The sequence below is a fragment of the Rhea americana genome, unplaced genomic scaffold, assembly GCF_003343005.1.
Source record: "Rhea americana isolate MKP2758 unplaced genomic scaffold, rheAme1 scaffold_262, whole genome shotgun sequence".
NCBI classification, from domain to species: domain Eukaryota; kingdom Metazoa; phylum Chordata; class Aves; order Rheiformes; family Rheidae; genus Rhea; species Rhea americana.
The window spans coordinates 61499-76502 of NW_028186382.1; the positions used below are offsets into that span (position 1 = coordinate 61499).

Sequence of the window (15004 nt, forward strand, 5' to 3'; positions counted from 1 at the left end):
ATGAAACAGTAATCTATGATTTCCTTTCAAAACAAACACATAAGAATTGCTCTGTATATATGTAATACCTGATTATCTAATCAAATCTGTATAAATGTTTTTTAAGCTGTAAATGAATCCATTTAGGAGTCTGATTTAAATGTTTTCTTCCCAGGAACTATTGATTTTAGCTTTAGACCATTTTCTTATCTTGATTATGTAGGTGCATAGCTGTCAAATAAATTGTTTCAATCCACCTTCTACCTCTGCTATTTTTCATTTATCTTCAAATGCGATAGGAACACCTATTTATTAATGAAATGTCCATATTACTTTTTATGATTTGATATTCTGTGACTTTTGGACTGCTTTGCTAATGTATGCATATTAGCACCAAACAAGAAGGTAAATATTTGGCAGAAAGAGATCTATGAGCAGTGTTAGTGAGAAGTTAACTTAATTTTCTGTACTACCTGTACTTGAATTAGAACAATTCTGTTCATGTAGATGGTGGGCTGTAAATGTGTTTACAGACCTCTATTTGAATTTACAGACAAATAAGTAGTTACCCAGCTATTTCTACTTCAAATAGTAGAAGTACTTGAATTGCTAACATAATTCTGGAGTTGAATTAGAGCAAAATACAGTGGGCAAATTTAGGTGTGGATAAGAGATTTGAAAAAAAGACAGGTTTTACATAGAAATATGTCAAATGGCTCTACCACCATGGCTAGTAATTAAGGATGAATTAATAAATCTCTGAAAATCACTGCTTGAAGATTTTTTGTAGAGATTAGAGGTGCAATGTACCAAACTTATTATGTATTCTGTGTGTATTTTAAGATTGGAGCAGATATTTGTGGKTTTTTTGATGACACCACAGAAGAACTTTGCACACGATGGATGCAAGTAGGAGCTTTTTATCCATTTTCCAGGAATCACAATACTGAACTGTGCATAGTAAGTTGTACATTCTCTTTATGTTACTCTACTACATTTCCACACAATACCACATTTCCATTAACATTTTATCACTAATAATTAGATAGCTGACTAATTTAAAATTGGTACAACCTTAAACTCTCGTTATGAAATTCTATTTCCAGAAGGATTAGCTTCATAAGGGCTAATAATATGCACTGGGATTTACATTCATTTGACATGAAGTTTTATCCTTGTTAGTCATATCTACAATGAAGGACACTTGCTGCCATGTGAGTAATCATCCTGACTCTTGGGAGCACCCTCTACTTACATCCAGAATGCATGTAGGCAAGGAATGCCTGCAGTGAAAAGCAACCATCTCTTGGACTGGTTTACTGGAGGACCAGAACCTCCAGTCACACTCTACAAGGCAGACACATTGCAGAGGTGCACCACTTAATTGAAGGGTTTGTGAAGCAGCCTCCAACTTCTGCGTATCTGACATACAGTGTTTATAAACTCCCTCTGCATAAAACAATAGCAAAATATTACTTATTTTCAGTCTCAAGATCCTGCTGTGTTTGGAGCTGATTCGGTCTTGGTGAAATCATCAAAGCATTACTTGAACATACGCTATACTTTGCTGCCTTACCTGTATACACTCTTTTACAAAGCTCATACTCAAGGAGACACAGTTGCTCGGCCAGTTCTGCATGAGTAAGTTTACCAACCAGAGTTCATGCTACTTTTACTAGGAAGGAAGAATTGAGGCAGGTTAAATGCTGTTAGGGTCTTCCTAAACACACTTACAATCTGTGAAAGACAGTGCACATTGCAATATGTATAGACAACTTCTAAATTCATGAAATTTCACTTTGAAGTAATCAGAAGAGTAATTAAAAACCATCTATGATTTCTGCATACACATATATATTATTTTCAACTACTCTAAGAATTGCTACAAAATGTCATAGAATAAATGAAATAATTCTCGCCACATTTCRGAATTTTTTTTCCTTACCTGCCAACTCTTGAATAAAGCTTTGTCAATTCTAACAAGAACATCCACACAGAGACACACTTAGGCATATGTATAATCAATATTAACTAAATTAATAATCCTGTAAATTCTAAATTTCATATTGCCTCAGATGAAAATAATATTGTGATGTTGTGATGACTTTTCAGAAGTGATTCTAGACAATCAGTGACTTGAAATATTAAGATTACTCATGACAATATAATTAGTCAATACAGTTAATGTTGTTATTTTCCCTTTGTCTAGGTTCTATTCTGATGAAGCAACATGGAGTATTGATAAGCAGTTTTTATGGGGTCCTGGTCTACTTATTACACCTGTGCTTGACCCGGTACATTTCACTACCTTGACACCTACCTCATAACGACTTTAAAGGGAATAGGGATAATTTGAATCACTATTCCAGTTCTTTTCTCTTGCAGGGAATTTCAGACTAAAATTCTCAACAACTAAAATTTACTGACCCTTTATTCTTGTCATTCTTCTATTCTTTTGCTTAGAAACTACCTTCTAATTTTCAGCCAAATCATTTTTGTGAAAATATTATGTAGCTTAGAAGTTAAGTTTCCCCTACTCGCTGTATATGTATTTTCCCCTGAAGTCATGCTCAAGCTGAAAAGAAAAATAGGGTCTTCTACTTCCCAGATGAATCTAGTAAATTTGCTTGGGTTCTATTCTAACCAGAACTGCACGGAAAAAGCAAAATAAAGAAGATTTAATGATGCTTGTGAATATCCTGTGAGACTTGTGTTAGAAGTGCTGTGACTCCAAGTTGCATACAATGAGTTAACTTAATATGGAACTGCGAGTCTCAACCAGAACTGTCAACAGTAGTCCGAAAGAGACTTCAGAGGTTCTCTTTCATTAGCATTAATATAGCTATATCTCCAGTGGAAATATGTCTCTTGATACAAACTTCGATAAATTCATTTTTCATGGATACAGAATATTAATGATATGGTTGTCCTGCGACTCCTAGCAAGCCAAGGGGGTAGGGAGAGTGTTACATTTTTCTTCATTTGCTGTTCCATTAAGAGAGCCCACAATTCAGAACATATTTTTAACATTGTGTAAATGGAAAAACTTGTATGTTGTGCTATTAAATCCCATTTCTGTTTTCCAGTCCTCTAGAGAATGTAATCCTTCTCTTATGAAATTTTCTTATTTCAAACTTCATTACAGTTTCGGAAATTTTGGCTTATTAGATTAACTTGCCTTCAAATATGAAGGTTGTTTCTTCATTTGTCTTTCAGGGCGTGGATGTAGTTCAAGCCTATATTCCTGATGCAGTATGGTATGATTATGATACAGTAAGTGCATGCATAGTATAATATGATGTGGCTTCCTAAATTTCTGTAGGATAAAATAGGATTTTCAGCCCTGCTCCAGGGTTAGAGATCTAAAGGAAAGCCTGTAGGAAGGAAAGAGTGAGAGAAGGGATGGTGGAGCAAGAAATCAAAACCCTACGAAAAGGATACACAGATGTGGATAGAATGCAGGAAAGACAAAGACAAACTGAATGAAAACTTAAGCAAAGATCATATTTGAAATAGTGAAGTATAATGTTAATAATAATGCATGAAACAGTTTGCAACTATCTTTTACAAATGTCATTTCTGCAAGTAGGTTCCCCCACTACTGAGATGATCATTTTAATGAGTGAAAAATGACATTGTTCACTTCAAATGTTTAAAACCAAAGACTGAGAGGTGTTGATTTATAACATTATAGTATATTGACCTATGGCTATTTTATTTTTGCAATCATTGACAGTTTTATGGGTACTTACATAACTTAAACTTTTTACTGAAAGGGAGAATTAAGTTCAAACTCAGACTTTAAGACAGCATTCATATCAGTAAGTAATGCAACACAGTTGTTCATTTTTACATCCCTGTTAATAAGGGAGCAAAAATCTCCTGGAGAAAACAATGGATTGATATGTACCTACCAATGGACAAACTGGGACTTCATTTGAGAGGAGGCTATGTTTTCCCTTTTCAACAACCAGCTACCACAACAGTTGCAAGGTAAGTTTTAAGTTTTTATTTATACACATTTTTGTTGTAAGTTTTATTATTTATTAATAAGTATTATTTATTATTATTTATTATAGGTATTATTATTTATTATACTTTTAAATAAGTTTTTATTTATTATACATTTAAGATAAATACTTTTTTCACAGTCGTAAGAATCCTATGGGACTTATAATTGCACTGGATGACAATAATGAAGCTTCTGGGGAATTATTCTGGGATGATGGAGAATCAACAGGTGAGCAGAATAAATAACTAAGATAGCCAAAATACTAATATTTACAAATTTACATCTTCTCATTGATTTTACAGAACAGAAATAATGCAGTGAGAATGTTGATTTTAATATACAACAAGCTGTTACCATTTCTTTAATCACTTGTAAGTAGAAAAATAATAGTTTTAACTAGCTTATATTTTTTCACTGGTTTGGGCTTCACAGTAATGTTACATATGTAAAGGATTGGTGCATTAGCAYGCTGACTGTTAAACTACACTGTTGGGAGTGATGTATATTGTGGTACTTGTTCAAGACAGTTTCAGTATGTACAAGAATGCATCTAAACTGTGTTTAGCAATAAGATTCAGTAGAAGATGGAAAAGCAATCACTTTTAAAAGTATAGCTTATATTATAGTTTGCACTCATACAAAGTGTTTTCATGAACAGAAGACTTCCCACACATCTTCTCTCCACTGGCTTATACTCTACACCAAATATAAAATTCATGAATCTTCAATTTTGAGCTTTAAAAATAATTCAAAAAAAAAAAAAAGAATTTCAAGCAATTTAAAAATACCAATACCCAGGATGAATTCATTGGAAGATTTAAATTGGCAGAATGTTAAATATGGGAACAAATTTTCCTACTTTGAAAAATAATCAGAACTTCTAATTCTATTGTAGTTTGTGCAGCATCTGTTCAGTGCATTAGCAATCTTGATGGTAGTTTCTGAATGCAAATATAATAATGATAGTAAAYAGCATGATAATAATAGTTAGCAATATATTGGTCTCTAACTGTAGAACCATCCTGTTTTCAATGCCTTTGATTCTGCACTGCAACTGTAACTTCTTTCTCCACATTTTAGGTACAGTTGACAGTAAAACTTACATTGCTTATGAGTTTAAAGTTTCCAGTGTAAGTATTTTTTTAAGGATCTTACTTTCATTTTCAGTTTTAATCAGTAATATCTCCTAAGGATATGCTTTTTTCCCCCTCTCACAGTACTTACTAAGAAATATTTCATTAAGCCTATGAGGTATCATTTCTAGAATATTGTCATTTGACTGGAGCATAAAATCTACATTTGCTTTTGGTTCTCCTGATTACTTCTAGTATCTAAAGAATCCCTACTTCCTGTCACACAGTAAACTTAGTAGGCTTATAGAACAAGAGTACTGTAAAACATCAGTGGCGGTAAAGCAGTGTGAAAGGAGATTAATGTATTGTTTGTGATTCTAAACAGTTGTAAAACTGAAAAAAAAAGAATCTTCATATATTGTAAAATTTAGCTGAATTTCTCCAGTGAGTGAGAGGAAAACGTCTGAACCCACAGAATTCACTTCACTGTTTTCATTTATGTATGTATTCTTTAATAGGAATTGCCTCTGTTTGGCAAGGTAAAGTTCAGTCAGCTTTTCTATTTCTTATTACTTGCAGATTTCATATTATAAGCATTCCAAATAATATGATACTTATTTTCTTCATTAAAATGCTATCTGTTGAAGTTATTCTTTCCCTTGATGTGTCGAAACACCAGGACAACAATCAGACAGAATGCATAAGAACATGGAAAGGGAAGCAAGAACAAATTCATAGTTTTTATTTTTCTTAATTTGTATATCTGGTAATACTCTGTATATGAAATCTCACCTAGTAGTAGAGCTTGCAACTGTTGTAACTGAATGTAACTGAGTTGTCTGTAATGGTGCTGAAGGTTTACTGTGAACAAAAGCTAATGTGAAGTCTCATACAGACAGCGGTAAGGAGGATACATGATGGTACAGAGAGCGATGGTACAGATCAAATGACAGGACTCTTAATCTGATATTGTCCATTGTAACAGAACAGGGCCTAGCTTTTCTATATCATGAACACTGAATGCAGTCTTTCAATTATAAGATACAGCAATACACATTGCCCCATCGCAGACACTTGTTATCTTTTTTCTTATTTCTGAAACCAAAAAGGAAGTGGAAATAAAAGTATGAAGCATGTTATATAAAAGTTAGAACACGTTTTGTAGCACTTAAATGTTAACAAGAAAAAAGACAACAATTAATATGCTAAGGAAAAGGCTTACTTTATACTGTACTGTCAATAATTATTTAGGAAAATTAACTGTATCTCTTAAAATCACATCAGGAAAAATTTTGGCAATATGATGTGATTGTTTTATTATTTCTCAGAATGTTCTACACATGAATGTTATAAACAACAATTACAATGATCTAAGCAACTTGAAGTTTGAAGAAATCAGAATTCTGGGATTAGTCCAAGAACCAACAAATGTTACAGTATCTCAAAACAATGCTGTGCAAAGCTCTTCACATAATATCACCTATTATCCTGCAGATAAGGTAAGTAACAATAGAAAAACTGAAACTAAAAAGCTTTGGAGTTGTACCATCTTTATTTTATATATTGCAAATGATAATATTCAGTGCTATTGTAGATTCCACAAAATATGCTATTATCTATTTTATCACAGAACAACAGTACAATTACATTAAATTCAACTGTATGGGGAGTGGATCTCGGTATTCCTCTCAGATACTCTGTGCAATACAAAGTGTATTATACAGTTATTCATGTAGCTACATTTGACTTAGAAGCAGAGGAGTAGCTTTATTAGGTGAAATAATATTTGTGTTTTTAATGATTCTTTGAGCAATGATTACAAAACAAAAAGAAGTATGATTCTRACAATTCATTTATCGTTTTAGACAGCATTTCTCAGAGGATGAACATAGAGTGGTAGCAATGCGGTAAATGGATGTGCTAAGCAGGCAAGCACAATGCTTCTAGTGGGGAGTTTTCATGAAAATGTTTTACCACCGTAGGAGTAGTACTGGCATTGGTTTGAACGTGCATTTTACACTATCTTTAATTATTATAAGGTTTTGAGTTACCGGTTATCTCAGTTACTCAAATAGAAGCAAAGTAGGTTAACTTTTTCTTACTACTTACACTGAAATTTAGAAAGGTTAACGAGCCATGCACTTATCTTCATTCCTCATATGCTTCCGTAGGACATACAGGATTAGCTCTTTTTCAGGTCTTATGCACCTGAATTTCAGTGCATGCATTTGTAAAAATAATACATTTAATGCTGAAGGACAGACACTAAGATTTTTGAGAGCTGCTAGGTAGGACAACTTATTGTTTCTGAGGCTCTGCACTTCTGCAGGCTGAAATTAGTAACTGTTTATTGCTTAATATGTATAGGTTGCGCATATAAGAGGACTTCAACTTGAACTGGGAAAATCATACTCATTACAGTGGACTCAAGAAGTCAGTGTCAATGAAAGATACGATTGCCATCCCAGTCAAGACGCAACAAAGGAAAAATGTGAACAATTTGGCTGTGTCTGGAGTGTAAGGAAAAATTATTTGTCTAAACCAAATGAGAGAACATTTTAAGAATCCTAGCTTTGTTTTTGTATATGTTATAGTGAAAAAAGTAGTCACTTCATTGCTATAAACATGTCAGCAGTGTACCCTTGCAGGGGTATCTTTAGAGTCCCTCTTCAAAGTACATTATTCTATGATTCTCAAAATCAAAATTTCAAAGCTTGGATATATCCCCCCTCTTTTAGCCCCTCTAGAAGAAAAAAAAATAGCTGAAATGGTTGAACTTTCTTAAATTTATTGTACTATTAGAAATGTTTTTGTAATTTTGAATATGTGGAAATGTCTTCTTGTGTTATCCAGTTGTGAACTGGATACATTTCAAACACTTGCTTAAGCTGGAAGATATCTGGAACTTGGTGACAGTAGATAAATATTTGTTAGGAATTCAGATGTGATTAGCAGGTATAGTTTCATTTGTACAAATAGACAGGATTGATGGTAAGTATTCAGAGGTGGAAGGCTGGTGCATTAACCTATATCAGCACGTCTAGCCTCAGAATAACTAGTTTGAGTACTTACATTGACAGTAATTTTGATCTTGCTGTCAAGGGGTGCTAGATAGATAGGATCCAATTCTCAATGGTTATTTCAGTGTTAATTTGTATGAATAAAGAAATATAAAAGCTTATAGGAAGCTCTCATTAGATGTTGCCTGAATACCTAAGGAATTTGGAGCACAGGCTCTTGAAGGCATCCAGAAGGTCATATGACAATGAAATAAATAGAGAGAAAATTTTAGGAATATCAGCAGATCAAGCTGATCAAGCTGAGGTGAAGATCACAGATAGAGAAAATAGAATACCATCTTTCCTTTGATGATACTGTTTCCTCACTGGGCTATTCGTACAGCCTTGACTGAACTATTTAACCACATCTGAATTAGTACAGGGATCAGCAGGTCCAGTATTGCTTCTTTATTGTTCAGTAGTAGCATTAGGTTTTTGACTTTGTTTTTGACAAAGTTCTGTATTACATAGTAAAAACAGGATACATGTTAGGTTAGGAGGCTGATTCTGCTAGCCTGATGGGATGAAGCTGCCACAGCTCCATGTCACCAGGTCCAAACAGTAGAGAAGCTGAGACTGCATTCCCAGTAAGCAAACACACATGTACATTATGATATATGTACACATATATAATACACACACACACACACACACACACACATATATATGTATACATGCATATATATGCATATGTGGCTGACCACACAAATCAACATGGACAACTCGACACTCACACGAACAGCCCAAACAACATCATCCTGTTCCCCTCTCTGGCTGATTAGGAGGAAGGTCCTTTACTGCGACATATATATACGTCCATATTGAGGAGCTTTTTACCACATAACCTAACAATTGGCAATATATTTCCATTTGCAGGAAGTAACCTCAGACTTGTCTATTCCCCACTGCTACTATAGTTCCGACAACATTTATTCTGTTGATGATATAAAATACACCTCATCAGGTCTGACAGCTAACCTCACCTTAAATGATATCAATACCAAAGCTTATGAGAATTCAACTTTACCTATCAGTACACTTCGCTTGGAGGTGAAATACCATGACAACAATATGGTGCAGTTTAAGGTAATCTTACTCTGGAATTTCTCCAAGTTTATATTGTTCCACTGGTGTAAAAAATATTTTATTTATGGAAATAATGATTTTAATAAATTCTGTATTATCTGGACAATGGCACTCTTGCCTAAATAGGTTTCTCCTTTTAAATAAATAGCCTTAATTGCTCTTGGGAGAGCCTCTTAGGAGGCTCCTCTGGTAAGAATTTTGTCCCAGCTTTTAAAATGTGGTTATATGGCTCAAGGATATAATGTCAATGTATACATGTAATGTCAAGCAGTAACTCTGGAACTAAAGATATCTCATTAGGATGCAGTACAGTTACCAGTAAGAGTTATTATGGTTATAATAATATTTTATTAACCATTCTATGTATTTTCTAAAATATTTAATATTTTATAATTTGTTACTATACCTTTAATAAAACTACTCTAAAATTTTATACATTGCAAAATGATCAGACAAATGAAGTCTTGAATTAACTTAGGTCAGCTTATAGAATGCAGACAACCTGAAAAAGTATCTCTTAAAGTTGACTAAAAGGTGAACTGAAATAATTAAATAAGTCATTCCCGGCCCAGAACAAATCCTTAATATTTTTTATTTTCCAAACAAGATTTTTTGAGGAAATTATAGAAAAAGGCATACATCAAGAAAAAATACTCAGAAAATTTGTTCAACAATTTTCTGTATTCTTTTTAATTAATTCAGATTTCCTATCATTATTGGCAAGGTTTTGAATGAGTCTTTTTGTAAGACTGGGAATCTGCCAGTCTATAGACTCTTTTCTATCAGTCTTTAATGAACACAGGAAATAATACTTGAATTGTTACCTTGAATTCTTCCGAATTTAACTGTTGCTGGTGTTTGCTGCAAATYTCATCCAATTATTCATTTGCAGATTTTTGATTACCAGAACAAACGCTATGAGGTTCCAGTACCACTAAATCTCCCTCAATCTCCAGTGAGCACAGCTGAGAAGCGACTTTATGATGTATCAGTTCACAGAAAGCCTTTTGGTATACAGGTTCGACGCAAAAGCACAGGGACAGTTATGTAAGCCATGTTTACTTTTTTATTTCATTCATTTTTGTTAGCTATTTTCAAATCAAACCGTTGTGTTGTCTGGCATGTTTTAAATGCCCTGAGTCTTCTATGCACGTCATAAAAACGGGATGTCTGTCATATAGCAAGAAGGGATTGCTTGGCCTTTGTGTATGTATGAGAATATTAACCTTGAAGAAGGACTCAGAGGGTGACCTGAGCAATATTCTGTTTTTTCTCAAAACTGGCCAAGATATTTCCCTGTCACCTTGTAGTGTGACACATGCTAGAAGTCCTCTGCATCATTTTAAAGAATAGGACATAGACATTTCCAAAGGCTGGTTTGTGTTCAGTTCCCAAGTATCTAGGAGACACAACAATTTTCTACTCTTTCTAATCTTTTCCTTAGATGACAACAGCATTTTTTATGGAGAGACTTTGCTCATTTGTTGGGTTATTTTGGGAGGAATGGTTAGGAATACAAAAACAGAAGAAAATTTTGTCTCAGCTAACTTGCAGATAAGTTTTAGTAATGTGACAGTTAATAAATCTAGCAGGAGTTTCACTTCTTTCCTTAATGAAGTCAGACCTAAAAAAACAGATAGCAATGAAGTTAACCATTATATGTCCTATGTTTTGGCTCCAAATAAAAATGTTTTTATGTCATTCTTTAATGTAATCAAAACTGAACTGCAAGTTCAGTTCCTTTTTGCCAACCAGAGTAATTATTCATTCTGTAGTTCAGTCTCCTGGAACTATATCATTCATCAGACAGACTGTAATTCAATTTTTAACAATAAAGAAGCTAATTTAAAACCGATGTTTCAAAATAATCTACACAAAAAAGTCCATTAAACCCTAAAAAAACCCTTCCTTTTTTACTGTATCATATACAGCAAAGATCAGTCAGGATAAAAAATGTATTAATGCTTCCCTGAAAAGGCTTTTCCCAATGAATTGCAAAAAATGTGAGGTAAGTCACATACGAATGATACCTGTGCACACTATGTATCTGTCAGAGATACATGGGGCATTCTGCACCTCTGGACTGTATGTGTTATTTTTAGACATCCTTATTTCATGTTGTATAAATTTTCTTGATAACTGTAGGAGTTTTATCCCAGGGTCAATGAAGAAGGGGGAAAAAAAGAAGGAAAAAAAAGAGGGGAACTGCAGAGAGGAAACCAGCCTCAGAAGGTTGACTTTCAGCTACACATGACATTGGAAACTGCTGTGATGTTTTTCTTTATTTTCCTCTTCCTGTTTTAGCTGGGATTCTCAGCTACCAACTTTCACATTCAGTGATATGTTCCTTCAGATATCTACCCGCTTAGCATCCCAATATATATATGGATTTGGTGAAACTGAACATACCACATTTCGACATGACATGAACTGGAATACTTGGGGGATGTTCTCAAGAGACCAGCCTCCTGGTGTAAGTGGAAACAAATTGCAGTACTGATTTTTGCATAATTAACTGCTTTTTGCTTTGTACCAATCTGTGTTGACTGGCTGTTGTGATTTGTCATCCAAGGCAGAATTTACCGATGTTCTTTGGTCAAACCCTTGCACCATTGATGTTTCAATAGCATAAAGACCACACATAACTCCTTTGGGTCTTCAGTCATTTCTTATGAGTACAGGGACCAATATTAGTGATTAGTGAACCTAATCTGCACTGGCCTTCAGTAGGGCTTTAAAGTCCATTGGAAATCAATGGATACTGGGCATGTTTATTAGCTTTGGTCGTATCTATTGAGGCTTATAACTCTGATGCTTTTTCAGTGGCAACATTCTTGTCTAAACCAGCCAGAATCCATCTGACTCTGGCTGAGTCAGATATTGGATGAAAACAAAAGACTTTTAGAAATAATAGCACATTGATAGAGGTTTTTTATGCTTCTCAGCTAATTATTCTAATTATTTGTGTTAGGCAAAATCCTACAAATGTGTGATCAAAGTAGATTTACTTACAGAAGTAAATCAAAAATCTTGTGTCTGTGAGTGCGAATGTATTATTTTCTGCACAATGTAATGTTTTAAATTTGCAGAAAATTAACAGTGAAATAATAATCCCTTATTATATCTATAATTTCCAATTCAGGATTTGAAATGTAAAAAAAAAAATAATAGAAAGTCATGAACTTGTCTTCATCATACTAATGTTTGAGAAGAAGAGAATTTCATATCAGTGATTTTTTTAAAGGCATTAATATATTTTCTTTTCTTCTCCTTTAGGGAGTCTGAACCAGACTGACTTCAAAATTTGAAGTTGAAAATGATCTTTTCTGGGAATCTGAATAATTACATTAGTATAATTTTGAATTTTATTTGTTGTATGTTTGGCAGTTGTGTATCTGATAATTTGTTAGCTTTATTAGTAAATGTAAATAACTGAATGTTTGTGATGTTTCTCCAGTAGAAAACAGCTTTTTTTCTTTTGCAGTATAAGTTGAATTCATATGGTTTTCAGCCATTCTACATGGCTCTTGAAGAAGATGGCAATGCCCATGGAGTTCTTTTGCTTAACAGTAATGCAATGGGTAAAACAAAAAAACACTTTATCGGTTTTATTTAGATATTCAATTTTTTGCAATAGTAGCTTATCCAGACATACATTTCCTTGTTTCATGTCCTCCATTTTCAGATGTGACATTCCAGCCAACTCCTGCTCTGACATATCGCACAGTTGGAGGAATTCTGGACTTCTACATGGTTTTGGGCCCGACACCAGAGCTTGTTGTTCAGGAATACACTGCAGTACGTTTCTTCTTCTCTTGCAAACTAAAACTGGTTTTTGTTTTCTTTTTGCCTATTTGACATAAATATTCTTTTTTATTTGGTTTCAGCTGATTGGAAGACCATACATGCCACCCTACTGGTCTTTGGGATTCCAGCTATGTCGCTATGGATATAGTAATGACTCTGAAATTGCTGAGCTAGTGTCTGCAATGAAGGCAGCTCGCATACCCTATGTATGTTGATAATGCTTAAAGTCTGTGACGATGCTTGAACTTCCAGCTTCAGGGTACTGTCGAATTTAAAACAGTAAAAAGCATACAGCTATGGAAGAAGAGATCATACTATATGTTTTATGCCATAAGAAAATTTTTCTGTAAACCTTGTGGTGTGGCTCTTTAAGGCGTGCTTAGTCACCAAAGGCCTGAGCATTGTAGCACTAACAAACTGCCTGATAGCACATTCAGCTTCCGAGCTGCTCTAGGACCCCAGTGGTCCTTTAGGAAGACACCCAAGAACACAGTAATTTTGGAGGAGGACTGTGAATATATATTAAAAAAAAAGGAAAGAAAAGCCCCTTACATTTATTCTTTTTGTGAATTGCAGGACGTTCAATATGCAGATATCGATTATATGGAACGACAATTGGACTTCACCCTTAGTCCACATTTTGCCGGATTACCAGCTCTAATTAATAAAGTAAAACAAGAAGGAATGAGATTTGTGCTAATCCTGGTCAGTGTTGAATTCTGGGTTTAAATTACAAAATCTCATTGCTGAATATGGGATACATTTAACTGTATTTCTATTTTTGTCTTCTGAGCATAAAAGTAAAATTTTGTTACCATCAATTTTAGGACCCGGCCATATCTGCAAATGAAACCAATTACCTCACTTTCACAAGAGGTGTGGCTGATGATGTCTTCATAAAATGGCCCAATACCAATGATATTATATATGCAAAGGTATTGTTCTTAACAAACAGATGATTGTAGAGGTGTATTGTATCCAGCTAAACGTCATGTCATTCTCAACTCCAGGGCTATCTTTAGGGGAAAAGACTTGTTCATTCTGGAATTTAGATGACGTGTACAGTGCTACAGACTGAAATGTCTTCAGTTTGTGTTGCTATTAGAACATGCAGGAGTGAAACATGGCTTCAGCTGTTTGCTGTTGGTACTTATTTATACTCAGTTTGATTTAATTATTTTAATATGTTCTTCCTCCTAATAGGTCTGGCCAGATCTCCCCAATGTAGAAATTAATGGGACAGTGGATGAACAGGTAAATATTAATGTGATTTAGTTATTGACACAAACAGAGAAGGAGCACATTAGTTAATATGGTGAATTGGCTGGTACAATTTAGTCTAAGGAGGAGGATGCAGAAACGATCCAGCCTTTCCACTAGAATATCTAAAAAAAAAAAGCAAAAAAGGCAATTTTTTTTACAAATTCCAACATTATCATAGTGTGATGCTTTCAGTCCTATACCCGTGGTTCATTTTTCTATTCCTTTTACAGCTCCACCGAGCACATACAGCTTTCCCAGATTTCTTCCGCAATTCCACTGCTGAATGGTGGAAGAGAGAAATCACAGAATGTTACACCAATCCAAACAATGCATCAAGAAGCTTAAAGTTTGATGGCTTATGGATTGTAAGTGTTTCTTTTTTCTATTTCTGAGTGTTTTCTTTATCTTTTCATCATAAGATTGATTCTAAATAAAACAAAACCCAATAAAATATGATCATTCTCGGTTGTGATCATAACTGATCACAGGAAGTAAGGATGCAGATATTTGAGGTTAAAATATTATGAATGGTCTACTAAAGATTAATTTTTCTTTTGTTAATAGCATCATCGTTTGTCCTATTTTTCATTATTGAAACATTTTACTTCCTATTAAATCTTTGTTATTTACCTTTGACCCGCATATTAACTGCTTCACAGTGATGTTACTCTTTTATTACTGTGAGAGTGACAGAGCACTGGAACAAGTTGCCCAGAGGGGCTGTG

The 15004-nt window shown here is 34.2% G+C and overlaps 1 protein-coding gene across 1 annotated transcript in view; it reads left to right on the forward strand.

Moving 5' to 3' along the window:
• Positions 1-15004, forward strand: part of LOC146594301 (maltase-glucoamylase-like) — a 53376-nt gene that overhangs the window by 24214 nt on the left and 14158 nt on the right. The window contains exons 16-34 of the mRNA XM_085307712.1: positions 823-939; positions 1466-1620; positions 2189-2273; positions 3196-3252; positions 3848-3972; positions 4131-4219; positions 5072-5121; positions 6393-6563; positions 7432-7581; positions 9000-9209; positions 10102-10256; positions 11514-11682; positions 12694-12790; positions 12895-13007; positions 13097-13222; positions 13593-13721; positions 13844-13951; positions 14220-14282; positions 14510-14644. Coding sequence (XP_085163838.1) covers positions 823-939; positions 1466-1620; positions 2189-2273; positions 3196-3252; positions 3848-3972; positions 4131-4219; positions 5072-5121; positions 6393-6563; positions 7432-7581; positions 9000-9209; positions 10102-10256; positions 11514-11682; positions 12694-12790; positions 12895-13007; positions 13097-13222; positions 13593-13721; positions 13844-13951; positions 14220-14282; positions 14510-14644 — 2304 coding nt within the window. The remainder of the gene's footprint in view (positions 1-822; positions 940-1465; positions 1621-2188; positions 2274-3195; positions 3253-3847; positions 3973-4130; positions 4220-5071; positions 5122-6392; positions 6564-7431; positions 7582-8999; positions 9210-10101; positions 10257-11513; positions 11683-12693; positions 12791-12894; positions 13008-13096; positions 13223-13592; positions 13722-13843; positions 13952-14219; positions 14283-14509; positions 14645-15004) is intronic.